A 26,887-nucleotide genomic window follows, 5' to 3' on the forward strand; every position below is an offset into this window, starting at 1 on the left:
CAATACTGTTGGAAGCTGGGGGGTTCAGGGAAACAGGTAAGAGAGCACCCTAGGGGTCCACACCCTTCTTCAAACCTCCAAGTTCACTTTCTCACCGCAGACTCGTGGGCCACTCCCAACACGGGAATCTCATGGTCAGAAACAGGTAGGTCTGTGCAAGTTCCACTTTTTCTCCTTATGTCACTTGTGATGGAACTGGGCCAGGTGTTCATATCTAAAGATGACCCCATTAACCCACTTGTCCGAGAATCAGTTCTCCTTGTCTCACCTTCTTGTTCCTTTGTTATTGTGTGAGATTATAACTACCACTGACTAAGCTTAAACATAGGAAGATAGTATTTCAGGGCCCTTGCCAGAAAGCTTTAGAAACATGCCCTTTTGCACTGACCCATATATATGATCAGAATTATGTCCTGTCAATCACTTAATCAGACCTGCCCAAGAATTTATCTTTTGTGCTCTCCTTGCCACATACCACTGGTTAAGGTAGTTTCTCTCTTTTTCTCAGTTTCCTGGTCTGAAAACATCATCTGTGAACAATGGTCCTTCTTAAACACAGAGAACGTATATGATGATGACTGTCAACTTCTTTTCTAGGAAAGCGCCTCAAATGTACAGATCATCCCTTTGTGATCTAGTTTGGATATAAATTTCTCTTTTCCCATTCCTCTAAATGGAGTAGTAGTCAAGGGTAAATGGAAAATACTTCAACTCTTCAATAAAATACAAAACAAAAAAACTACCTGGAGATAAGGGACTTGGCCCACATAGATAAGGTAGATCTTATTGTGATTCAAGATAATAATCAGATCTCTTCTCTGGATTGGTCTATATAAGTCACAGGGGATACGGTCATAAAGACTCCCCCTGCAGTCAGAAAACCTAGGTTCAAGGCCTCAATTTGTTTCCTCCCTGCTGTATGATGTAAGCAAATCATGTCCTTTCTTTGGCCTTGGTTTCCTTAGCCATAAAATGATAGGTTGGACAAGGTGAGCTAATGTCCTTTCAACGTTAACATGCTATAGGATTCGAAGTGGATACTAACAACTGCCCATCCTGACTTTACGTTGCAGGGACAGTGTTTGAGGGCAGTTACAAAGGATCAGAAGAAACCACACAGGAACTTGAGTCTGACATCCCAAAGTAACCTCCACTTGTAACAATGGACTATGGCACTGGGAATAATTAGCCATCTTCTTAGACCAGCTCAGGTCTAAGTTGGCCCTCACAGAGTGGGCAGTGCAGTCAGGCTTGTAGCAGAGCGCTTCAGTAGACTCTCCCAGTCTGGCTGGGGAGCTTGAGGGGCCTCTTAGCAGAAGCCTGGAGACCAACTCCAAGCTCAGGACATCAAGATCAAAGCCCAAATGCATCTTTGCCACTGCCCTTCCTGCACGGCTCACCCAGAACTGTTGCTTCCAAGAGCCCAGGCTGTGCCCAGCTCTCCCCTTGGAGTGAGAAACCCTGGCAGTCCAAGGCAAACCTGTTCATTTGGAGGCTGATTATAGAAACTTGGCTAGAATTGTCCCCTCCCACTTCTCGAAGACACAGGCAGCTACTGGGGCTGTTTCCCAAGGAACAATGGGGAGGGCGGCCCCAAAGAAGAGAAGCCCCAAACCTCACCCCCCAGGGGCACCTGCATTTATGAAGGGCTCTCACACCAACCTGGAGGGGCCTCAGACCATAACGTGCCATTTCAGGTTTATGGAGTGAGCCTGTGTCAGTGTGAACCTTTAGCAATTGTGCTGAATTATCTGTAAACTTCCATTAAGGCAAACTTGGAATTAGGGCCTGATTTATTCAGAGCTTTCTCTGGAAGTTAACAGGAACTATGGAGTTGGAACATTGAGCCAGGAGAAAAGTGATGTTAAGGAAATCCTCTAGGAGAGAAAGTGCAAGGACTTTGAGAGTAGGCTCTGAGGTTTAGCCAAATTGGAACAACTGGGACTAAATCATTTAACTTTACCATGCTTCCTCAACTGTGCTTAGAAGAGGAATAAAGAACTTAATTTCTGTCCTTAAGAGGTAGTAATCTGTCCTTAAGGGGTAGTCTATGATTTAGCCCTAGGGCAGGGTTTCTTAACCTTGGTGCTATTGACATTTTGGTCTGGATAATTCTCACTGGGGGCTGTCCTGCATTGCATTGCCCTCTCCCCACTAGATGCCTATAGCATCCCCCTACTTTTGAATGCCAAAAATGTCTCCAGACATTGCCAAATGTCTCCAGGGCATGAGGGGCAAAATTGAGAACCACTACCCAGGAATTACACGATGAATTTCCTAGGCCCATGCTGATTTTTTTTTTTTTCCCACTTACATGACAGGATTCTGGAGTGTTCATATGCCCTGGTCTTTCCTCTATTACAGCATGACATTTTCAAACTGGTGATGGCTACCCTTGAAACCGAAAGGTTGTTGGGTTACTAAGGTAGAACAACCAAACTCAAGAGAAACCCTGTTCCTTACCTTCCTTTAGCATTTGAATATACCTGCTTTTTGTATAATTGGCTATGTCCAAGGCCAAGAGAAGTGGACAGGCGAGAACTATCCACCCTTAAGAGAAGCAAACAAACCCCTTTTTCAGGGTTCCAGATGCCTCCGAGGCAGCAATTTGCTTCGGGAACTCGTTATCATTTTTCTCCCTCGCTTTTATACCATTTTTTTCTCTCATGTGTGTTGTGTTTCTTGTTGCCTTTAGTTAAAATGACCACTCTTTATGGAGAGGTGAAAGTCATGTCAGGCACTTTTTTTTTAAGCTCTTGTGAAAGTGCCTCTTCCAAGGGGTACAAATGGAGGACTTGAGCTGAAGAGGGGAGACAAGAGTCATTGCCCTCAAGGTGGGACCCCAGAGAGGGGGGAGACATCCTGTGGCCAGACCAGATCTCACAGGAGTCAGATGCCCTCTGTGAAGAAGGAGAAAGATGGCACGGGCAGATTTACAGCCCAGGAGCCTGATTCTTAGTTCCTTCACATTGACCTCTTCCAAGCTAAAGATAGCAACACTGGGTCCTGACGGTGGTGGGTAATAAAGCAAGAGCCTATCGAACCTAAATGCTAATGTTATCTAGTCCTATTTTTAATATACCAGGGCCAGGGACACTCGAGGGACAAGGGGAAGCCAAAGAGTTTCTATAATCACGCATTAGTGGGCTTTTGCTGAGCAACTGCATGTTCCCCACTGTAGAGCCCAGAGCCAGCTGAGGCACTCTTAGACAACAGCGCTGGACAGTAGTGGGGCAGGGCTTTGACCCGTGCTAAATCTGTGGAGTCGCACGATTAGAATCTGCTTGACCCTTAGAGACCTGGGGAGTTTTATAAAACCTTTAAAAAGAGGAAAAACTCTTACGAAGCTAAGATGGCTAATTATCTACTTTTTGAGACTAGACTGTATGCTTTGTGGTTATTGACCTCTTGTTTCTAAAAGTTCCTATTTTTAAATAAAAACTATTAGATGGAAAGTATCATCAAGTCTACTGAGACATCCAAATGAAAGACAGAGGGGTTCCCACCTTCCAATTCCCCTGGATCCAGGGGGCTGAACAGTCAGGAGTAATTGTCAAATGTGCTACAAAGTCCCTAGCCCCTTCATCTAGTGCAATTCAACACACCACATGTTTCCTCAGCATACCCCAAGCCGAGCATTATGGAGAACAAAAACCTCACTGTGGATGTTCTCTTGCTCCTTAAAAACAAGCCTCTGGCACAGGGCAGACCAGGTGGAAAGTCAGAAAGCTGGACCCACCCACGGCAAGGTGGCCCCAGCTATCTTTCCAGCATTTCTCCTCCTGGCACCCGTCCACGCCCTGCAGGGCCTCCCTTAGCAAGGCACGGCTTTTACATGTGCATATGATTTACTTTTGCACACGACTCCCTTTGCCGGCGATGCCCCTCAGCTTTCCACCTGGAAAATTCTTTCACGAGCCCACTCTAATGTCATGCCAGAAATCTTCCCTGTTCCCCTGAAGGTGACTTACAGTCTCTTTCAATGCGGCTGGAACAACCCGTTCATCTCTGTTATGGTTCTTAGCATAGCGCAGGATAATGATTTACTGCTGTACAGAAAAAGAAAAACAATGTCTATATTATCCACACACTCCAAGACCCTAAGGACAGGGACTCGCTTTTGTGGCAGGCATCGTGCCTGGTGCTCATTACAAGTTTGAGAGGATATAACCAAGCCAGCTCCCTTCCGCTCCCCTCCCCAGGCTCTTCTCTGCAGAATGATTTGAACATAAGCCTGGCCAGGGGTCACCTTTTAGTTTCAAGTCTTCTTTTGCTTTGTTTCAGGTTGCCAACAGGCATTCAAATCAATCCATTGGTTTAAGAAGCCTTAAAGATCAGAACTTAGCCGTCAAGTTTCAAAGTCTTAGGAGAGAGTCGCCTAGGGATGCTGTCAGGCTTTTTCTGTTGCTCTGGCCTGAAAGGAGTAAGAGGCCCCCGTGCCACCACCTACCATTCCTTCAGCACAGACAGCCTGTGCCTGGCCACTGAAGGGGGCAGAGCGCACTAAACCCCCCAGTGCTGGGATTGGAACCCACGCCTACTGCCCCGGGATTCAGGCCCCTCAGAGCAATATGTGGCTTTCTGTCCTGGGCCTACAATCCTGCCATCTGGAGGGCAAAGCCCTCAGTCCCTATCATGGTTGTAGAAAACCAGCACCCTGATGTAATGTGGTGGCATCCTTTTGGCAGATCTGTAGAAATCATTTCTTTTTGGGGTTCCATAGTGTCAATAAAAAAGTCCTCCAGTTAAATATGTTCTCCAAAGATAGTTATGTTCTGTAGTCACTGAGGGCATCTTCCTTGCTTTTCTTACCAAAGCATCATCCAAAGAGAGGACTAGCATTTCAGTTACTTCACTCTATGACTTGTATTAAACATAATAATAAGAGCTTTTATCATCTTAAACTGGATTTTATGTATTTAAACTATCAAATCCCTGCTAAGCCAAAGCTCTTCTTGTCTCTTTTATAAGACTGGAGACTGCTAAAGAGGCATATACATATGTATACACATGTATGTAACTATGTAAAATGTCACTTACCAAAATAGTCCATACTTTAATTTTTTTTAATGTTTATTTTGAGAGAGAGAACAAGCATGACCGAGGGAGAGGCAGTGAGAGTGGGGGAGAGAGAATCCCAAGCAGGCTCCGTGCTGTCAGCACAGAGCCTGACACAGGGCTCGATCCCACAAACCGTGAGATCACGACCTGAGCCGAAATCAAGAGTTGCATGCTCAACCGATTGAGCCACCCAGGTGCCCCTAAAATAACATTTTGAAAGGAATAACAATAAGGATTGTATTCCTCTTTATTTAAAATTCTGTTTGAACAAACAGAATTGCAAATAGATCTCGAAAATGCTAGAGTTGTTCCAGGAACGGCAAGCTGTGTGAACGAGGGGCTTGTTCCTTCTGCTGGGCTTTTCTGTGTCTGCACTTGAGGCTTCAGAAGACCTCAAAAGCAGTTAACCAGCATCCCTCGGTCCAGCGAGATACCAGTGGAAGATCCAGCTCCTGAGCCAGCAACAACAGGTAGCAGTGCCCCTGTGGCAATCAGCTTGTCTGCCTTCTCCGGGATCTGTACCCTCCTGGGGGAGGCATGTGACAACCGAATTCTTCTGTATCTGTGTGATTTCATTCTCTGTGTCATACTGCCCTATCTTTGTTCACCCTGACCCGTACCAGAGCGCTTTCTAGATAGCAGATAGCTCTCACATCTGTATGGCATGCACCCTCTTAACCAACCAGCTCGGAAGCCCCTTCGTCGTGTTCTCATGCAGTAGCTCTTGTGGGCCATCTCCGTCAAGCAGCCTGTCTCTGTTTCTCCTGTCTCACTGTTCTTCAGTGGGAACTGCCTGTGTTAGTCGCCATATAGAAACCAATCCATTTCTTTGTTTAATCTGCAGATGAATTTCTCTGGCTGTGTCCCTCCCATCATCAACTGTGTTCCCTATTCTCTACACCATCGCACAGGCTCTGTTTGATGCAGGCTTTGGCTTTTCTCTCTGGGCTCTACTTCTTCAGTTGCCCCAAGAATTTTCCCTGTGCCCCCAAAGTCTCCCTGACTTTCCCCTCTCCTGTTAATTAGCAGATGCTTTAGCAGCTGCTTCCAGGGGGCCCCAAGCCCTGTGGACTTCATCTGGCTCTGCAGAGAAGTCCCGCTTCCTGGATGGTTGGTGCTGTCTCAACTGGCAACTGGCAGGGGGTAGCATCCCAACAACATCTTCCTGCCCTGGGCTCCCCTGGGGGTGGAATTCTTGGGAGGTGACACCCTCACTACCATTCCTCTTCCATAGTGGCTTACACTTTTCACTTGCTCAGTCAAGCCGCTTTGTCTTTGCTGCATCAAAGTCTTGGCTGAAAAGCATCTGTCCCAGTCTCCGGGGCTTACTTTGCCTTTGTGGCTGCTTGCTCATTTCATTATTTCCACAGAAAGGCAATTTAGGCCCTCACAAGTGGTCATCCAGGAGCAAGGAATCCTGGTTAGAGCCCTGGATTAAATTAGGCTGTTGTTTACAGGGCCTAATACAGCCAAGGGCAGCCAGATTTCCTTCCAGATAAGACATCAACTTGGGCCATGGACTCTTGAGAAAAGTCCCATCTCTGGGGGCCTTGCTTCTGTAGACTTGGCTCTGCTCCCCAAGCTCCCTGGGGGTGCCCCCTACAGTCTGGAGTGGGGCTGCTCAGCTGTCCGGGGCCCTGTGTGTTTCTCAAGGATGTTTGAGGTGACTGTGAAAGCAACGACTTTAGAAACTGTTCAGTTGGGGCGGCTTAGCCAGTGGTTAGGCTTACTAGTGATGGTCTTATGTGGCGAGAACTAGTTTGGTACCACAGACATCTGGACACTCTCCTCAGGGGAGACTCATATCCTGAGTGTCTCCCTAAGCCACAGACTGGTCCTTGTATTCAGGTTACAAGAAGAGACTTGGAGCAGGGAATCAGGCCATCGGAGACCCACTCTCTCTGCCACTTGGGAGGCCATGGGCTGCTGATGGCTAGCAAGAGCCAAGAGAACAGGCCACCCTGTATTTTGTGGATAGCTCCTCTCCATACCGGCTCTGCTTATTCTGACAACAGCCTCGGGCCACCTGGGGAGGACAGACCAGAGACTCCTAGGGGCCAGCCTTGGATGAGGGAGGCTGCAGGGTCAGTGTGAGACTGTGGAAGAGGACAGCCGGGAAAAGACACAGCGCTGATGGCTCCGGGGGAATCAACCAGACTCTGGCCACATAACAGGAGAAGGGAGTGAACAAAAAAACCCTCATCCTGCAGTCTCAGGTCTGGTTCCCCAGGGTGTCAAGTGCCCCCAAGTCTGAGTCCCTAGCCCTCTGCTGACATCTCACAACTGGCCAGGGCTCTCCCAAGGTCTGAGTCTCAGAGTGGGCTCTGTGGGCACAGGCTCTCCTGAGTGTCACGCTGGGTGGCCACAACTCCGAGCACAACTCTGGCTTCCAATGTGAACTGGAACAAGCACCCACACGACACATACACACATATGCTAGAAGTTTCTGCTAAGGTCAGAAAACCACCAGACAAGAGGGTATGTGTAACAGAGACTTTCTTGAGATGCAGGACCTGATTGGGAGAATGGGGAGTAGTTCTAAGAACCTGGAAGGAGCATGCTGGGGTTACCCAGGGGAGCTTCATGACTGGGCACCACCGTCTTACTCAAAAAGATGGGCTCACCCATTACCCTCCCCCAGTGAGGTCCCTAGGAGGCTGACTATGGGATTTTATTTTAGATAGCTGGGCACTATTTCAGCCCCATTGAAGACTCCTAACTTACCCCCAAAGGAACTCACTAAGAGAAGCCATAATCTTCTCGTTCCACATCAGAGAAGGGAGGCTAGTATCAGGGAGGGGTATCTCCAGTTTGCCCAGTGGGGCCAAAGCAAAAACAAAACCAAATCATGATAACAGGACTAGACAGGGATGGAGCAGAAGTCTAGCCACAGGCTCCAGCTAAGCCCTGCCAGCCCCAGACAGCCAGAACCTGGAAGATTCCTTACAGATATAGAGGGATAGGTATCCAAGCAGCAGATAATAGCCTGCCCAAGGAGACTCTGATCCTTACCCTTCCTTATGTTCCACTCTAGCCGTGTTGTACTAAAAACTGAAGTCTTGCCCTAGCAAAAAGACTGCTGTGACAAAAATTGGAAAGGAGGATCACAGTGTGAACTCCCAAGGTGGGCAATTCCCTCTATACCATCAGGCACCTGAGTCAAGAATGAATACTCTCAGAAAGTCTGTATAAGCCCTGTACTTCCAACCAAATGTTCAGCACATTGGTCAAATCCACCATGGTTTGACTTGGTTAATTTTCAACCTTTTCCTCTCCCCTTTGAAGTGCAAGACCTTACCTACACAGGACTGAGTCTGGGTATGTGGCCTGCTGGCCTTGCATGCTGCAGCTGGGTGATCTCTGTGATTCTTGGTGTGATCTGGGCCTGTGATACTTCCAACCCAATCTCCCTGCTTCTCTGTGCTGTTGCTCTGGCTCCCGGTCCTCTCCTTGCTGTGGGTCTTACCTTCAGGTCACTCTGTGATTCAAAGATGAACCGCCAATCAAATGCTTCCCTAATGAAAGACCTAATCACTCTATAGCATGTGTACATTCAACGAGCTATCCAAGACCTGCTGGCCATGGTGGGAAGCCATTGTCTGAAAAAAAACATGCCTGAGCTCAGTGTGGAGTTTGGGTGACTGGCTAGGTGATCTTGGCAATGGACCCCTGGTTGTCTTGGACTGCTTAGGACTGTGCAATGGAGCTTGGGGGAAAAGCCAATAGAGGCATCCCAATGGGCCTTAAATCCAGCAAACAAAGACAGAGTAAGTTCTTATTCTGTAGCTCAGGGTTTCTCAAAGTATGGTTCATGAACCATTTACATCAGCATCAGCTAGAGCTGTTTGTTTGGTAAAAATTCAGATTCCTGGGCCCCACTCCAGACTGAATCAGTCTCTGATGGTTGGGCTCAAAAAAAGTCTATATTTAAACAAGCTCTTCAGATGATCCTGGTATAAGTTTGAGAACCCTTGAAGAGTCACTACAGTTTGCAAATGCCCCCCCCTAAGTACTCCAGCCAGTTCTGCTGAGCCAAAGACCAGAACCTGAGAACAGAAATAGGGAAATGACACCTTTCTGTGGCAGATTATACAGCTGTCACATGACTTCACATCCATGTGCCATGGGACGAGACCCAGGGGAAGGGAGGAAGGTAATTTGTGTTCATTGCCTCTTCACCAGGCATCATCCTTTCAGTGGCCCTGGCTGGCGTTCTTGGCATCTGCGTTGTCCTGGCAGTGTCCATTTGGCTTTTCAGAAGAAAGAAGAGGTAGGAGCTGGTTTGGGTTCTAAATGAGAGTGGGCAGCTTATTTGTCCATGAGGATTGATCTGTCTGGAAAGGCAACCTGCAGAACGAAGGGCCCCTGTCACCTGTACCAACACTTATCCTACGGGTGCTGTTTCCAGAACACAATTGCCCCTCGCATCCTCTGCAGGAGATGCTGGTCATTTAAGGATCCTTATGCTCAGAGCTGGAGGTGTGTCTGCCAGCCTTGCTGCACCAGCTAACACCTCAGACAAGAGACAAGTCTCTCGACTGGGGCGCGGGAGGCCCCATTTGGCTAAATACAGGCTGCAAGGCTGTCTCCATTCTAAATCTGATTTTTCTTCTCTGAACCCCAAAAGAAAAAAGAAGGAAAACTTGATTCATCACTCACATTAGCTATTAATGCCCTTTGCTCATGTTTTTATTGTCATGTTTGGTTTTTATAAAATCTATTTCTTCTGGCATTTGTAACAAAAGTTTCCAGGAGCTTTGTTACACACAATCAAAGGTTTGAAGTCAGGGTAGTCATGAGACCTTCTTCAAAATGCAGGTCTAGTATTGTCAGCTGTTAAAAGAGAACAGTTGCAGATTCCTGGGCCCCACTCCAGACTGAATCAGTCTCTGATGGTTGGGCTCAAAAAAAGTCTACATTTAAACAAGCTCTTCAGATGAGTTTCCTTTTTGGTTGATGCTTTATTTGGGGGCATTCCTCCCAAGAGTGACAGAACTGGGGAAAGGTCCCTAAGAAAGGAATCTGACCCCTAAAGTTCATCTTATTTCATAGCTGAGTCAGGCTACTCTCTGCCTGTCTCTTCTCTTTAACTGAGACTAAATATGTGTTCTTCCTGTTCCAGTAGCAAAAAAGGTGACAACAAAGGAGTCATTTACAAACCGGCCATCAAGAAGGAGACCGAAGCTCATGCCTGAGGCCCCAGAACTCCCAGGCACGTCCAAGGAAGGACTCTGGTTTGGACACTACACAATGTGGCTCCCTAGACACTTGAAATACCTGAGGTTCTCTGACGCTCAACCCACAAACACTCCAGACCCATGGGGGCGCTTCTCGGTGGGTGCCCTGCCATCCTGATGCCACGGCCACCGGCCAGTGCGATGCATGGATGGGAATAACTCACCAAGGAGGCAGAAACTCTGAGTCTGCTCCAGCTGTATGGACCATTAAGTTGTCTGGATTTCTGGGGGCACAAGCCAGGTCACTCACTGGGGGCTGTTAGTGACTGTAAAACATTCTGACCCAGGGATTCACCTGAGTGTGATTTCAAGGATCCTGGAAATCCTGCTTCTTGTCGAAGCTTTCAGACCTGGATGTGCACTCTCTGCTTAGGATTTGCTTTTGAGACTCAGTTTCTTTCCTCAGGGAAGGGGTTGTTATTCTCCTCTGATTTCCTCCTGCTATGACAAAAGCTTTGGTCTGACCTTACAATTGGAAGGAAGAATGATTCAGGAAGGGTCAAGGTATCAGAGACAAAAGAAAACAAGAGAGATTCTTTGAAACACAGTAGAGGCATTTCCAAAGTCCTGTACTTTGGTTCAAATGTAGTGAAGGGACCTGAGAGGGAGAGAATGAGAAGACCCCTAAGGTCTGGAGGAACCTCACTTTGGAGTCAGAAGTTGTCTGTCAAGCCGTAAGTGTGAGAAGGACAGAATATTAAGGTCAAGCCCAGACTCCTGTCAGTGGGGCAGTTATGCTTTGTACTCCACACACTTTATACATGATTAGGCTATTCCTTGAAAATGTGTTGTTGCTTTCTCTCTCCTAGACATGAGTTCTGAGATGACCCAAACTGCTTTTGACTCTACAGGAAACAGGCAGATGCAGAACAATTGAAGAGCTTCATCTCGTTTGCCCAAATTTCATTTCTGCCACTTCTGTGGTATCTCTAGTGCCTAGCTGGATGGAATGGGGACTTCTTACTTCTCTGACTTGGGGGATATTGAGTTAAAATCGGGGGGGGGGCTTGGTTAAAATCTGTTTTCGAGCTATGAAAGCAGGAAGTTATCTGTGCAGGGTGGGGGCACCACGGTATTTAGGGACCAATAATAATGGAATATTACAAAGATTCTTCATGGTCTTCCACTCAAGTCGCAGTTTCTGAAAAGACTTAACTCTTTCCTAGATGTAAGAGCCCCATGGAGATCAGTTAGTTCCATGACTGAGAAGGAGCTTCCAGCACCAACCTCTCATGGCCAGCACCTTGCAGTTCACAGACAGCTTTCTGATTCCTGGTCTCATTTTGACAGCATGGAATGTCCTATCAAAGCACAGATTTCTTTATAACATCTTTTTCCTTCTACTCCTCTCTCTGACTCTGAGACGTCTTTTCCCTTTTCTACTGTCATGACTTTTTGTAGCGATGGCAAGCCCCGTGGCTTTGTAGCTAGTTTGCTAAACAAAGTTATGAAAGACCTAATGGACACTCAGATGTGTGTGGATGAGAACTCTGACAGCTTTGGAGCCTGGGGCAGCATCCCAACCTTGCCATTAGCATGCCTGATGCTGATCAAATGACAGTAGGGACAGCCCTCATGACAGAAATGTGACTTAGGGGATGCTTTCTTGGCCTTGGCCCAAAGTTGTCTATCAGAAACCAACATAAACCACTCCAGAGCCATGGGAATGTCTCTCTATACCTTTTATGAACACATTTTGTAAGAGAACTAAGAGATCATCATGCCTGGCATGACAGCTGCTCAACGAAAGGGAGATCTACTGAGCCATGAAAACTGGCATTTTTCCTGCCCTGTGGCTGAGATAAAGCAACGCTAGGGAGGCAGGCAGAAGGCTCCAAGAATCAACACTGTCAACTTCCATGTGAATCATTATGGGACCTCTGAGGACCCAGCAGCTTTGGAATTGGGAAGCCTTTCTTCAGATTCTCCCTCCTTCCACTGACACCAGTGGCCACTACAGGAACCCAGACTGTGGTGTGTGATGCTCCTCTGTCTCCCATGCACCTGGTGGAGGGCCCCGGTGCTGTGCTGGGTGCACAGCAGGCAGGGATCACAAAAACCAGGCACAGACTGGAAAGGGACACACGGAAGGCCCTGGCTTCTTTGCTTCACCAACGGATAACCTGAGTTTCTGTATTCTGTTTCTTTAGTGCCATCTGGTAAAAACAGTAACTTATACTTGTTTCCTTAATAGACATTCTAGAATTTTGCTACATTGACTATTAATCCTATTTCAAGTTCAGACCTTAGATTCTTCTCCCCTTTGCTAAACTCTCTGAAGTCCTCCTGAGCACTGCTGGGGAGCAGTGGGGTCTGCAGCACCCCTCCATTCCTGTGCCATGGATGGATCATGGGCCACTGTGATGATGACGTTTAGCACTTCTGTATTTATTGTAAGAATGATTGTAATGAAGACCTAAACTATAAATATGAGAAATTATAAATAAAATGTTTTTCACATCAGGCTGATTTTTTGGAGGTGAGGCTAAGCATTACTGTTGGCAAAGCACTTTGTAGTTCCTGGTCTATGGTGACATGTAACTGATCATAATGATGTCACCTGCATCCAGGTCTTAGAACCCGGCTCCAAAGGAAAATACACCGATGCATTTAATCATTTTACTGAGGAAGGAGGCCTATGGTATGTGCAGTAAAGTCCTAGGATCACACAGCTGCTTAGGGAGTACAGCTGGGAAGTTTAGAATAATCAGGGAAACGCTCAGAGAGAAGCGGGTATCTGAGCTGTGCCTTAAAGAATACGTCACATTTGAACAGATGGATGGAAAGAGGGAGGCATTCCTAACCAAAATGACATAAATATAGAGAATGGGTCTTAGTAGCTACTGCACTTAGTAGGTTGGTAGCCGCTTTAGCTTGCCTGCTACCTATTTTGGATTTTTTTTTTCAAAACATGCTATCGCCTTCCATATAATTTTTATCTAATTCCAGATTTCATATTCTGGTTTGCTAAAAGAGGCAGTCTTGTACCGGTTACAAAATTGTTTGAGTTATTTAGAAAAGCTTCCAGTCTTCACTTTAGTTGCCCAAGGATGGAAATAGATGAACTGTCCAAGGGTAATTTTGCTTCAGTAGGTGATAAAACAGTGGACCCAGCTTTAGAAGAGAAACACTATAAACCCCTCCAGGTTCTGATGGTCTCTTGGTCAGAAGACAGGGATTCTTCAGTTTGCCCCCTTTAGCATCCTTCTGGGGTGAGGACAGGTGAAGCGAGGCATACACAGAGTGCCTGTGACTCTCATTCCCACTGGGGCTGGGGCGACGGGAGGGGAGGCTGGGGCGAGCAACAAAAATCATCTCCGTCGTCTCTCCATAGCCTCTCTCCCCATTCCCTGAACTCAAGATTCATCAGGGGTGATGATCAGGGATGTGAGGTGGTGAGAGCCATGGGATGCCAGGTGACACTCAAGTCCTTCTTCAGGTTGGCCATTACCTCCTCTTGTAAATCCAGCTATATGGACATTCTGGAGCACAAAGCCCAACAGAATACAAGACAACATAATGCAAGACACATGAACATTCACAGTAGCCACACCTCCCAAAAGGAAAAAAGTGGGTCCAAAACACTACACTTTGTAATCAATATTTTGATATGAGGTATTTTCATTCTTTTTTCCTGTAGTAAGTCTTTGAAACCTAGTGTGTATTTTTACATTTATAGCACATCTTGATTCAGATGCTGAACTTTCATTGAAAATATTTGATCTGTATTTAGATTTGACAAATTTACAGTTGAAAAAGCAGATTCACATGCCAGGAGTTGCTCCAAACACACTTAAAAGTTTTCCAAATAACTGAATCAATTATCAGCTTTTAAATTTAAAGTGATTAAAGTAAAATAAATCAGGGGCACCTCGGTGGCTCAGCTGGTTAAGTGTCTTTGGCTAAGGTCATCTCATGGTTTGAGAGTTCAAGTCCTGCATCAGGCTCTCTGCTGTCAGCACAGAGCCAGCTTCAGATCCTCTGTTCCCCTCTCTCCCTCCTCCACTTGTTCTCTTTCTCTCTCTCAAAAATACACATTAAAAAAAAAAAAAAGGAAAATACATCAAGTTTTTTCTCAGTTTCATTAGACACATCCTAAGTGCTCAGTAGCCACATATGGCCAGAGGCCAGCACAACCACCGTGCAGATATGGACTGCTCACCTCCTGGGACATACCCTTTGTGAGAGTTAAACCTAGAGAACTTTCATGCAAAATCAACCTAAGAACAAAGTTTTGAGGGGCAAGGGATGGGGGATGAGAGATAGAAAATGGGGAATCCAGGTGGGTGGATATGGACGACAGAAGAAAAGAGGGCAGACAGAAAAATCAGGACAAGGTGAACAGAGCAGCAGACCTTAGGCATAGATCTCCTTTCCCTTACACCTCTTCTTGTAGCTCCATGGGGGCTCTCAGCCCTTCTCACCCTGGCAATGTCCCCTGGCCAGGCCCTGGGGTCCAGGTGCTCAGTAGCAACTCGATCTAGGGCATCCTGGTGACTTTGCAGGAGTTTGAGCTAAAGGCACAAGGATGCCTGGTTAACCTGTTAGGGGACCTTGCTGCATTTCCCTGGCCAAGTGCCAGGTGCTAACTCCCCTCTTCCCACCCCCGCCCCCCCCACCTCCCTGACAACATCCTCTTCCTGATCTCAGAGTCCCAACATTGCTGCTTTGTCTCCACTCTTCCAGTCCTGGCCAGCCTGAAGACAGCAAATGCCTGAAACCTGAGTTCCTTGAACTGTCAGCTGGGCCTGGCCCCTCATATTGGAAGGGGCTGTAAGTTGCCTTCCATTCAGGTGTGGGGAGAAGTCTTGAGACAAGAGGAAAGGAGACCTCTGGAGAGGCCTGCTGGGAAGCAGAGGTGCCCACCGCACATTCTGGCATTGCCATCTATGTCCACATTGTACACAGCCTGGCAGGAGTGCATGATCCTCTATGGTCATCTGGCTCAGACTCCACTACGAGAGGGTGGGAGAGAAGGCATAAGGCCCAGACAGTGCTGGAGAGGAGGGGCCCCATGCTCTACCTGTGCCTTTTCATTTTATATTGAATGGGTAGGGATAAGGGCCACAGTTCCTTGTAATAGAATTATTCACCATAAACAAATCATTGCAACCAGGTCAGCATATTGTTATGACTGCAGGTCAACCAGGGAGGTTTCAATAAGTCTCCCACCTGTATATCCTAGACTGAACGTACCTTCACTCCATTATCTCACAACCCAGGGAAAGAGGACACACTGCCCTTGTAAGTAGGAAACCAAACCAGGGCTCTTGCTCTGGGCTAAGTTGACACAGCTCCTGCGGCTCTAGGATCTGCAGTGACAGTACGGTCTGCCCTTCGCAGCTCCAGTGACATGAAAACACCTTCTTATAATAGAACGTACTATGCTTATCTCAATCATGCCACAACCTCATAAAGCCCCAAAGGCTAAAGGAAATAAAGGCATTTGTGCCAACAATTTCTGGAAAGTCAACAACCACCTCCTGCCTCCACTCTGCTTGGTCATATTAACCCCTGGCCTCTGTTCAGGAAAAGTCGGTCCAAAGGTTGCCAACTGCAAGTCGAAAAAGGAGTCAGCACAGCTCCTGGGATGTAACCCTCACCTCTTACTTCTGCAAACCAAATGTGTCCCAAGGATGCATTCATTGAACTTTCTCTATCTGACGGCTGAACTGGAGAGAAGGAATAAATACACATGTGTGCACATGCACACACACACACACACACACACACACACACACTTTAATTCCATTTGTATAAAATTCTAAAAAGTACAATATAAACTATAGTGATAGCAGATCAGTTGTTGCCTAGGGATGAGGTGGGGGTGGAAGGTGGGGGATGAAGGGATTACAAAGGGGTACCAGAAACTGATGAGGTGATGGATACGTTCATTATCCTGTTTGTGGTGATAGTTTATCCGCATAGGTCAAGACTGGTCAAATTTTACACTTTAAATGTGCGCCCACACACAGCCAAATGACACCCTGCCCTGTCCTGGAGTTTCCATTGAGAGCTTATCCTCCTGGTCCATCTAGAAGAAGCCTGCCCAGGACTGGCACCTTCCCTGGGACCCACCCTGTGGGTGGGAGCCCAGAAAGAAGTATGCTCTCTATTCACATGACCAGCTATGACCTCTTGATACTGGAAGTCAAAGTCATTGTTTCTGCTTGAGTTCACTAGTATCAAATATTAACTTTTAATTGCCTGCAATGAAGACAACAAACACAGGGCTACAGGTTCAAGGACAGATGCAGACCTCTATAGGAACTTTGTATCAGTGATGACAGGGTCTACTACCTTCTCTACAAGAAGCAAAGACTCTCCTGGTGAGTCAGGTAATATAACCAGTTCATTCGTCTGCCGAAACTAGTTTCCCAAGATACCTAGACATCCAACAAGAGATCTCATGCACCTTAGTTTCCTTCCTTCCCAGCCACCCAACACATAACCATTTGAAAAGTTTTCCTGGGACGCCTGGGTGGTTCAGCCGGTTAAGTGTCCAACTTTGGCTCAGGTCGTGATCTCATGGTTCGTGGTTTTGAGCCCCGTGTCCGGCTCTGTGCTGACAGTGCAGAGCCTTGAGCCTGCTTTGGCTTCTCTGTCTCCCTCTCTTTCTCTGCCCTCCCCTGCTTATGCTCTGTCACTATCTCAAAAATAAACATTTTAAAAAATTAAGAAAAAAATTTTCCTAAATAACGTACAATCTTTCATGGAGTTGGACAAGCATGCTTTGGAGCTTATCACCTTCTCTTAGCCACTGGGTGAAATCTGGATTAATCTCCTGTGATACTGTAATATAATAATAAATATGTGTTTGGTCTTTGTTCCCAGTTCCTGGTACAGAGATCCCAAATGTTATTCATAATAAGTCCCTTTAAGCCATACCTAAATTTATGCTAAAGAGGTGATGCTTGGAGGATGGGATGCTGGTTGCCGGAGGAACCAGCCATGTGATTAGAAGGTTGGAACTTTCAGCCCTATCCTCTGACCTCCAGGGGAGTACTGGGAATTGAGTTCAATCACCAATAGCCAATGACTTAATCAATCATACCTATATAATGGGACCACAGAAACTCTAAACCATGGGGTGCAGAGAGCTTCCAACACCTGGAGGTGCTGGGAAGGTGGTACACCCAGTGAGGACACGGAAGCTCTGTGCCCCTTCCCCATACCTTGACCTATGTACCTCTCTATCTGGCTGTTCATCTGTATTCTTTGTAATATCCTTTATAATAAGGCAGTCAATATAAGTAAATGTTTCCCTGAGTTTTGTGAGCTGTTCCAGCAAATTGTCAGACCTGAGAAGGGAGCCATGGAAACTTACAACTTATACCTGGTCAGAAGTACAAGTGACAATCTGGGACAAACTGGTGTCAGACAAACTGGTGTTTGAAGTGGGGGCAGTCTTGTGGGATTGAGCCTTTAACCTGTGGGTCTGGGGAGTTAGTTAGAAATGAGTTAAATTATAGAACATGTACACAGTGTCCACTGAGAACTGTAGAATTGCTTGGTGTGGAAAACCTCACACATTTTGTCAGAACAGCATTTTCCTTGATCTCTCCTCTATCATTCAAAGTAATTTCCAACTGCCTTCCTTTCTCACACCTCCTTATTCAAAAGCAAAAATTTAATGAATAACTACTGTCTGCTAAGCATAGATTAAGTGATGGAGATTCAAACATGATTTAGATAGAGTTCCTATATTCAGTGATAATTGGTATCACAGTCTCTTCTGGGGAAGCAAGCAGAAAACACTAAACATAATATACAGAAGAGTAATATGAAAAGAATACTATGTACCTATCAACAGAAGAATGGATAAACAAATTGTATATCCAAAAGATGGAATGGTATTTAGCAAAAAGTTGTAAATTACTGATATACACAAAAACAGGGATCAGTTTCAGAAAATTATGTTGGATGAAAGAAGTCAGACACAAAAGAGTACATTTAGTGTTATTCCATTTATATGAAGTTCAAAACAAGTGAAACTAATCTATGGCGATAGAAGTTGTAACTGGCAATTACCTCTGTGGAAGGTGGGGTGAATAGACTAGAAAGGAGCATGAGGAAACCACCTGGGGAAAGGCAATGTTCCATATCTTGATAGATGTGGTGTTTACCAAATAGGTGTATCCGTTTGTCAAAACTCATCCAATTGTATACTCTAAATCTGTGCATTTTATCATATGTAAATTATTCCTTGATTTAAGAAAATACATGCTGAAGGATAACAGTGGAGAAAGCCATTTGTTTTGAGTCTAACCAGGAAGGACTTCACAAAGGGTAAAATTTGAGCAGGACCTTGAAGGAGGAATAGGATGCTTTCTGGTTGAAACTGAAAACAAAAGCAAAAAGATGGAGGTGTGAAAGTCCACAGTGGATAATAAGAGCTCTCAGGGATGTGTTTGAGAACATCTGAGAAACAAAGATAGGGAAAAGGTGGTTGGGATCAGATTGTGAAAGGCCTCGAATGATACCCACTTTCTAATAAGGACAACAAAAATCATGAAAGGGCTTATCATTTTGTCTGATTACACAAACAATATATGCTAATTAAAAAATACAAATAATACATGTATAAAGCCAAAAGTCCCCCATAATCCTAACTCCTAAAATAAAAATTGCTAGTAATTTAGTTTTATCTTTCTGGCTTTTATGTAAGCATGTGCATATTTTAATATTTATTTTAAATTTTTAATAAAATGGACTAATAGGATACATATTGCATGCTTTACAAGGGCTAGGATCATACCTGTCTACTTTCACTCTTGTATTCTTAGCATCTAGCACAATGCCTAGCCTAAGAAATATGTGTTGAATGGAAGAATGGTCTATACCTTGCTTTTGTTTCCTAATAAAACAAAGAACATCCTCATTCTTTTTAATGGCTATAAAGTATTCTGCTCCTTGAGGCAAAGCTGTACTGACAGACATTGCAAATTCCTTACCTTCCAGTACTAATGCAAGATCCTTTTGCACTTGGATATATTTTAATAGGATAAATTCCCAGAAAAGGAACTGCTGGCTCAAAATATGCATATCTCAACATTTTATAGATACAATAAATTTTGCTAAATTACCACCCAAAAGGTTGTACTAATTTGCTATCTCACAACATGCTGTTTCCACCATATGTTCAACCACCCTTGATATTATCAATCTTTTTCACCTTTGACAATCTGATAAATCTAAAAATTGTGTTATATTTTTTTTATTATTAATAGTTTAGCATTTTATCTTATGTTTGTTGGCTATTACATTTACATACTGTGAATTATCTGTTGACCTCCTTTGATCACTTCACTAAATCAGTCATCTTTTTATTTATAGAAGCTTCTTATATATTATAGGTGGCAATTCTTTGTAATATATGCCAAAGATATTTCTCCCAGTCTTCTTCTTCAGGGTATCTTTTGCTGTTTTAAATTTTATGCAGTTAAATCCATCCATTTTTCCCCCTTTGTGATTTATAGTAAAGTGCTGAGAAATACTCTATCTACCTTAAGATTATGAAACCACAGTTAACCCGTGAACAGCACAAGTTTGAACTGTGCTGGTCCACTTACAGGCAGATTTTTTTCCATAAATTTACTGAAAAAATTTTGGAGACTTGCAACAATTAAAAAAAACTTAGACAACTGCATAGCCTAGAAATATAAAAAAAATTAAGAAAATGTTAGGTATGTCATGCATACAAAAGATGTAGATAATGGTCTACTTTATCATTTATTTCCATGAAAAATACACAAATCTATCATAAAAAGTTAAAGTTTACCTACATGGCGCCATTAGTCAGGAGAAATGTAAACACACAAAAATGCAGCATTAAATCTTAACTGCATAAAATTAACTGCAATCCATACGTACTACTGTAATAGTTCACAGCCACCTCCTGTTGCTATTGAGGTGGACTCAAGCATTGCAAGCATCTGCTTAAAACGCTGTGTGACGCTAATCGTCTCTGCATGACCAATTTACCTCTCCAGTATTTTTGCGTATCACAGTAAAAAGTGATCTCTCTCAGGTCTCACATAGTTTTCATTATGTTTAGTGCAATACTATAAACCTGGAATACCACTACAGGACCCTTCTGAAGTACCACTAAATAATGCTGGAAACATTGCCAAGAAAAAGAAGTCATGACGTTACAAGAAAAAGTGGAATTGCACCATACTTTGAGGTCTGCAGCTGCGGTTGCCTGCTTTTTCAAGGCAAATTAATCCAGTGTAAGGACCATTGTGGGAAACAACAACAACAACAAAACCAAAATTCACAAAGCTGTCACTGCAGCTATGCCAGCAGGTGCAAAAAATCTTGCACTTTTTTGCAAAACACCTTTATCTTGTACTGAAAATGCACCCTTAATGTGAGTGCAGGCTTGCTATCAGAAAGGCATTCCTATATACTCTAATCATGATTTGAGAAAAAGAAAAGTGATTATGTGACAACTCAGAGCAAAAGGAAGGTGAAGGATCGAAAGCTGGAAAATTTAATGCCAGCAGAGTGGTTTGATACTTTTAGAAAGAGGTTTGGCTTAAAAAGTGTCAAGATAACAAGAGAAACAGCTTCTGCCAACCAAGAGGCAACAGATGAGCTCCTAGTCACCGTTAAGAAAATCACTGTTGAAAAAAGAATTATCTGCCTGAACAGGTTTTTAATACAGACAAAAGTGCCCTATTCTAGGGGGGAAGAAAAAGCCACAAAGGACATTTCTTAATAAAGAATTAAGCAACAGGATTTAAGGCAGGAAGGAATAGGCTACCTCTACTGTTCTGTGCAGATGCAGTCAGGGTTGTCCTTATCTGTAATGCTACTCAGCTCAGAGCCTTGAAGGGAAAAAAAGACCAGGTGCCAATCTTTTGGTTATACGACAAGAGGACAACAGAACTCTTTTTCTGGATTAGTTCCATCAATGTTCCTGAAGTTAGGGAGTACCTTGCCAGTAAGTGACAGCCAGGCTTTTTTTTTTTTTTTAATGTTTATTTTTTTTTGTAATCTCTACACCCAATGTGGGGCTTGAACTCACCACCCCAAGATCAAGAACTGCATGCTGTTCCTACTGAACCAGACAGGATCTCTAGTAAGTGACTGCCTTTTAAAGTTCTTATGATACTGGACAATGTCCCTACTCACCCAGAACTCCATGAGCTCAACACAGAAGGCATCAAAGTGGTTTACTTACCCACAAACACAATTATCTCTAATTCAGTCTCTAGATCAGGGGGTCATTAAGACCTTTAGGGTTCATTATACATAATACTCTATGGAAAGGACTGTCAACACTATGGAAAAGAACCCTGAAAGGGAAAACATTATGAAAGTCTGGAAGGATCACATCATCGAAGATTCAATCATTGTTATAGAAAAAGCCATGAAAGCATCAAGCCAGGAACAATAAATTCCTGCTGGAGAAAGCTGTGCTCAGATGTTAAACATGACTTCAAAGGATTTACAACAGGGCCAGTCCTAGAGATTATATATAGCAAAAAAAAGGTGGAGGGTGAGAGTTTCAAGGATCTTAGAGAAATTCAAGAGCTAATAGACACCACACCAGAAAAATGAACAGAAGACAACTTGATGGAAATGAATGCTTTGGAAATAGTGCCAGATGATGAGGAAGGAGACAAAGAAGGAGTCACAGAAGCCAGAGAACAAGTGGATGTTAGACAATCTAGCAGAAGGGTTCTGATTATTCAAGACTGCTTGTGACTTCTACAACATGGACCCTTCTACGATACAGGCACTGAAACAAACGGTGGAAAAACAATTGATACTGGATAGAAACATTTTTAGAGAAATGAAAATACAAAAAGTCAGAAATTGCGATGTATTTCCATAAAGTTACACTGAGTGTGCCTGCCTCTCCTGCCTCCCCTTTGACCTCTTCCACTTCTGCCAGCCCTGAGATAGCAAGACCAATCCTGTGAAGATGACGAGGATGAAGACCTTTACAATGATTCACTTCCACTTAATAATCAATCATGCTGTACAGCCAACAAACTTACGTGTTATGTATATATGTGAGTGTCTTCATATGAAAATCTAACAACTGTACAATAATTGTGTGAGACATTTTGTGTCACCATTACCATCATCACCTAAGTGTTCATCATATAGAACACTGCATGTGTAACCTGTATGGGAGTGGAGAGCCTATCCTCACATAGGCATAAGGTGAGTGATATTTAACATAAAGTTAATAATGTGTTAGTTTTGTTTTATAATTTTGCTTTCAGGAATTACAGTATGCTTCTTATAATTAGAGAAACTGCATATCAGCCTATCATCACAAGCGTTTTTTTTTTAGCAACAATATTTCCAATACTGTATTATGAATGACTGTAATACTGTAAGCCATAATAATCTTATAACAATTAATTCATCAGAGTGTAGGCTAGGCTACCATGAAACAATCTTATTGATTACATAAAAATATGGTTACCATAAAGCAATCATATTGCTGCTTCTCAATGCATGAGTTCTTATACCTGTAAATAAATATGAATTTCTTTTTCACATTATCTTTTCATTTTTGATGTCTAGTGTTAGTAATACATATAACATTTACAGTGTTTTGTATCATTTAAGGCAATATTGATGTAGGTACTGACAATTCATCTTGTAAACAGATGACGTAAACTTACAATGTTAATACGGTACAGTACTATAAATGTATTTTCTCTTATAATTTTTTTCAATTTTATTTTTTTATTTTTTAAAATTTACATCCAAATTAGTTAGCATATAGTGCAACAATGATTTCAGAAATAGATTCCTTAATTCCCCTTACCCATTTAGCCCATCCTCCCTCCCACACCCTTCCAGTAACCCTCAGTTTGTTCTCCATATTTATGAGTCTCTTCTGTTTTGTCCCCCTCCCTGTTTTTATATTATTTTTGTTTCCCTTTCCTTATGTTCATCTATTTTGTCTCTTAAAGTCCTCATATGAGTGAAGGCATATGATTTTTGCCTTTCTCTAATTTCACTTAGCCTAATACCCTCCAATTCCATCCATGCAGTTGCAAATGGCAAGATTTCATTCGTTCTGATTGTCGAGTAATATACTCCATTGTATATATATATACCACATCTTCTTTATCCATTCATCCATCGATGGACATTTGGGCTCTTTCCATACTTTGGCTATTGTTGATAGTGCTGCTATAAACATGGGGGTGCATGTGTCCCTTCAAAACAGCACACCTGTATCCTGTGGATAAATGCCTGGTAGTGCAATTGCTGGGTTGTAGGGTAGTTCTGTTTTTAGTTTTTTGAGGAACCTCCATACAGTTTTCCAGAGTGGCTGCACCAGCTTGCATTCCCATTCTCTTATAATTTTTGAATAACATTTTCTTTTCTGTAGCTTACTTTAAGAAAACAGTATGTAATACATATAACACACACAATGTGATAATTGGCTATTTATGTCATCAGTAAGGCTTCCAGTCAACAGTAAGGCTAGTGGTAGTTGAGTTTTTAGGGAGTCAAAAGTCATGCACAGATTTTTCAACTGCATGCAGGGGGCAGGGGAGTCAACACCACTACCCCCCCACATTTTTCAAGGATCAACTGTAGTCTAATTTTTTTCTAGTTCTTCTATAGTTTTACTTCTTGCATTTGAATTTTTAATGTTTAGATTTTGTTTTACAGTAAAAGTGAAAGACCTGGCTGTACATTTTCCCCCCGAATATAATCAAATTATTAAATAGCCCAATTATTGAATAGCTGATTCTTCCCCTGTTAATTTAAAATGCTGATTTTATTATATACTAGATTTTCATATACACATTGGCCTGCTCCTGAATCTTCTACTGTAGATTTGTGGTATATTTTGGTAACTAGTATGATAAACACAGAAATACTACAAATATGCTTTATTCTTTGAATAGACTAGGTAAATTAAGAAACAGGATACAAGATTATTTATCACATAAAAAAGCTTCATGGTGTGTTAAATAGGCATTCAACATGGAGAATATCCTTTTCATTATGACATTTTGTTCAGTTATTATAGAACAGAAAGTTTTGAGTATAATATTGGTTCCATATTAACTGCCTATAAGCACATGGTCAATAAAACGTATACATTTTTGTACTTCTTTTTTTCCTCTATGTTTGCTTTGGTTTATTTACTGAATGTAATTTTGTATCTGTTGACTCTAACAACAACAATTTTGGGTTTGTAATTTGAATGTTTTATTACATTTTTATAATAATTCATTTTTGTTGTATTTTACAAAAGTATTGATCTGCAATGAATTAGAAGGTTTTTTTTAAATGGCCCTTCACTACAGTTTGAGAAGCAAACTAGAGAGCCAACCAATTTCAATTTCCAATTGTTTGCTGCTTGTATAGAGAAACATGATTGATTTTTCTATGTTGGTCTTATATCCTATGACCCTACTAAGTTCACTAATTAGTTGAATTAGTGAATTAGTTCACTAAGTTCACTAAATCACCTTTCTGTAGCTTCCTTAGGATTTTCTACACTAGTAATTCATATTATCTGAAAAAAGAAAATTTCATTTCTTCCTGTTTGATCGATGACTTATTTCCTTTTGTCTTTTTGTACCTCCAGTACAATGTTGAATCAAAGTGGTGAATGTGGACATTCTTGCCTTGTTTTCAATCTTAGTGGAGACAGCATTCAGTACTTTATCATTAGGCATGGCCTTAGACACAGGTTTTACATAGATGTCTTCTTTTCAGGTCAGAGAAATCCCTTTCTATTCCTAGTTTGCTGAGAGTTGTTTAATTTAAAAAAATGGAATTTAGATTTTGTCAAAAGCTTTTTTGGATCTGCTGATATGATCATGTTTGTTTGTTTTAGTCTGTTAACATGGTGAACTGAATGGTATTTATATGTTAAACTAATTTTTTATTATTGGGATAAACTCCATTTGGTCACATGCATTTTATCTTTTATATATTACTGGATTCAATTTGCCAAAAGACTGTTGAAGATTTTTACATGTTTATACATGATACTGATCTGTAGCTTTTATTTTTGTTTTCCTTTATAATATCTTTGTCTGGTCTTGTTATCATTGGTAATGCTCATAGAATGAACTGGACAGTGTGCCATCCTTCTATTTTGTAGAACAGTTTGTGTAGAATCAGTATTGTTTCCTTCTCCTTTTTTCTTTCTGTGTGGTAGAATTCTCCAATGAAGCCTTCTAGGAATTGCCCTCATGAAAACTACAAATTCAATTTCTTTCAACGTTGTTTTTTTTTTTTTTTTTTTTTTTTTTGGGACAGAGAGAGACAGAGCATGAACGGGGGAGGGGCAGAGAGAGGGAGACACAGAATCGGAAACAGGCTCCAGGCTCCGAGCCATCAGCCCAGAGCCTGACGCGGGGCTCGAACTCACGGACTGCGAGATCGTGACCTGGCTGAAGTCGGACGCTTAACTGACTGCGCCACCCAGGCACCCTACAAATTCAATTTCTTTAATAGAGACAGGGGAATTCTGGTTAGCTCCAATAAGTAAAAAGTTTGGAAGTTGTCGCTCCCATCCTTACAACAAGAAAACACTCAACCAATTAACAATCAATAATGCTTTGCACTTCTGAGAGAACTGAGTCTCAGGACACGCCACCGCCCTGAAATCTTGAAAGACAGGGGAATCTGCAGAGTCACAACTGAGATTTGCTTACCTAGGGCAGAAGCCACCAGAGTCATAAATAGATAGGGACACTTACAGGCTAATTTTAACAAACTGCTGCAGTCTGAGTGTGTAGTAGCCTAACAGTGAGAAATCCCTAAGACTAGCACACAGTCTTAAGAGGCTCACATTTTTCTAGGTTTTACCTCTAGGAACATGACCACAATCTCATGGTCCATCCCCTATGGCTCAGGCAGGGAAAGGGTAAGAGCAAATATTGTAAATTATGCCCAGTGTTATCCATAACAAAGACTTACTCTCCACAGAAAAAGACCTTATAAGAGCCTTATCCTACCTGGGGGAAGGCATTCCTCCCACTCTAGCCCTCTTTGGCTTTCCTGTCTTAACCAGGGGGGTAAAAAGTTAAAAGATGCTTAGTTTAAGGATGCAGGCCCACTACAAAATTGAAATTTAATCTTAAGATTATAGGACACCTTCTTTCTCTTAAGTCTTTTACTGTCACATCAATAGGTTTCCAACATAATAACAGTGGATTATAGCTGAAAGAGCTGTAAGACTTAGACTTTCTTTGACAAGGAGCATATAGAGAAGCCCAAAGTCAAGAGGAGAGACCAAAACAGGACACTAGAGGAATCTGAAGCCTCTGGTACTTAGAGCTGCAACAAACATTTACTACAATCCAACTTCTGCTCAGATTAAAATTTACACTAAAAGCCTATTTCAGTTCCTGTTACTCAATATATGGTGTGCAGGTTTAATAAATAATTATCATAGTCTGAAGAATTATTCAGATTTTCAGTTTCTTCTTCGGTGAGTTGTTAAAGCTATTTGTCCATTTAATCTAAGTTTTTAATTTATTGGCATTAAGTTGTTTATAATATTCTATTTTTATTTAATAAATGTAGGATCTGTAGTGATAGTCATAATTTGTACCCTCTTTTTTTCCCTTACCAATCTG

General features: G+C 42.8%; 2 protein-coding genes across 8 annotated transcripts in view; one reads left to right on the forward strand and one right to left on the reverse strand.

The window, feature by feature from the left end:
• CA12 (carbonic anhydrase 12) overlaps nucleotides 1–12,761 on the forward strand; it is a 51,665-nt gene extending 38,904 nt beyond the window's left edge. For 2 of the 6 annotated variants that reach the window (XM_043555227.1, XM_043555231.1), the window contains 3 exons: nucleotides 8,347–8,379; nucleotides 9,244–9,331; nucleotides 10,184–12,761. In XM_043555227.1, the coding sequence (XP_043411162.1) occupies nucleotides 8,347–8,379; nucleotides 9,244–9,331; nucleotides 10,184–10,256 (194 nt within the window). In that variant the 3' untranslated portion in view covers nucleotides 10,257–12,761. The remainder of the gene's footprint in view (nucleotides 1–8,346; nucleotides 8,380–9,243; nucleotides 9,332–10,183) is intronic. The other 4 variants (XM_043555229.1, XM_043555232.1, XM_043555228.1 and 1 more) reach the window with 3 other exon arrangements.
• APH1B (aph-1 homolog B, gamma-secretase subunit) overlaps nucleotides 1–26,887 on the reverse strand; it is an 83,317-nt gene that overhangs the window by 11,492 nt on the left and 44,938 nt on the right. The window contains exon 7 of one of the 2 annotated variants that reach the window (XM_043555235.1): nucleotides 7,946–8,539. The exons of the other annotated variant lie outside the window; for it this stretch is intronic. The gene's annotated coding sequence lies outside the window, so the exon portion shown is untranslated. Of the gene's footprint in view, nucleotides 1–7,945; nucleotides 8,540–26,887 lie in introns of those variants that run through there. 2 annotated transcript variants of the gene reach the window in all.

This window comes from Prionailurus bengalensis, chromosome B3 (genome assembly GCF_016509475.1).
Source record: "Prionailurus bengalensis isolate Pbe53 chromosome B3, Fcat_Pben_1.1_paternal_pri, whole genome shotgun sequence".
NCBI lineage: Eukaryota > Metazoa > Chordata > Mammalia > Carnivora > Felidae > Prionailurus > Prionailurus bengalensis.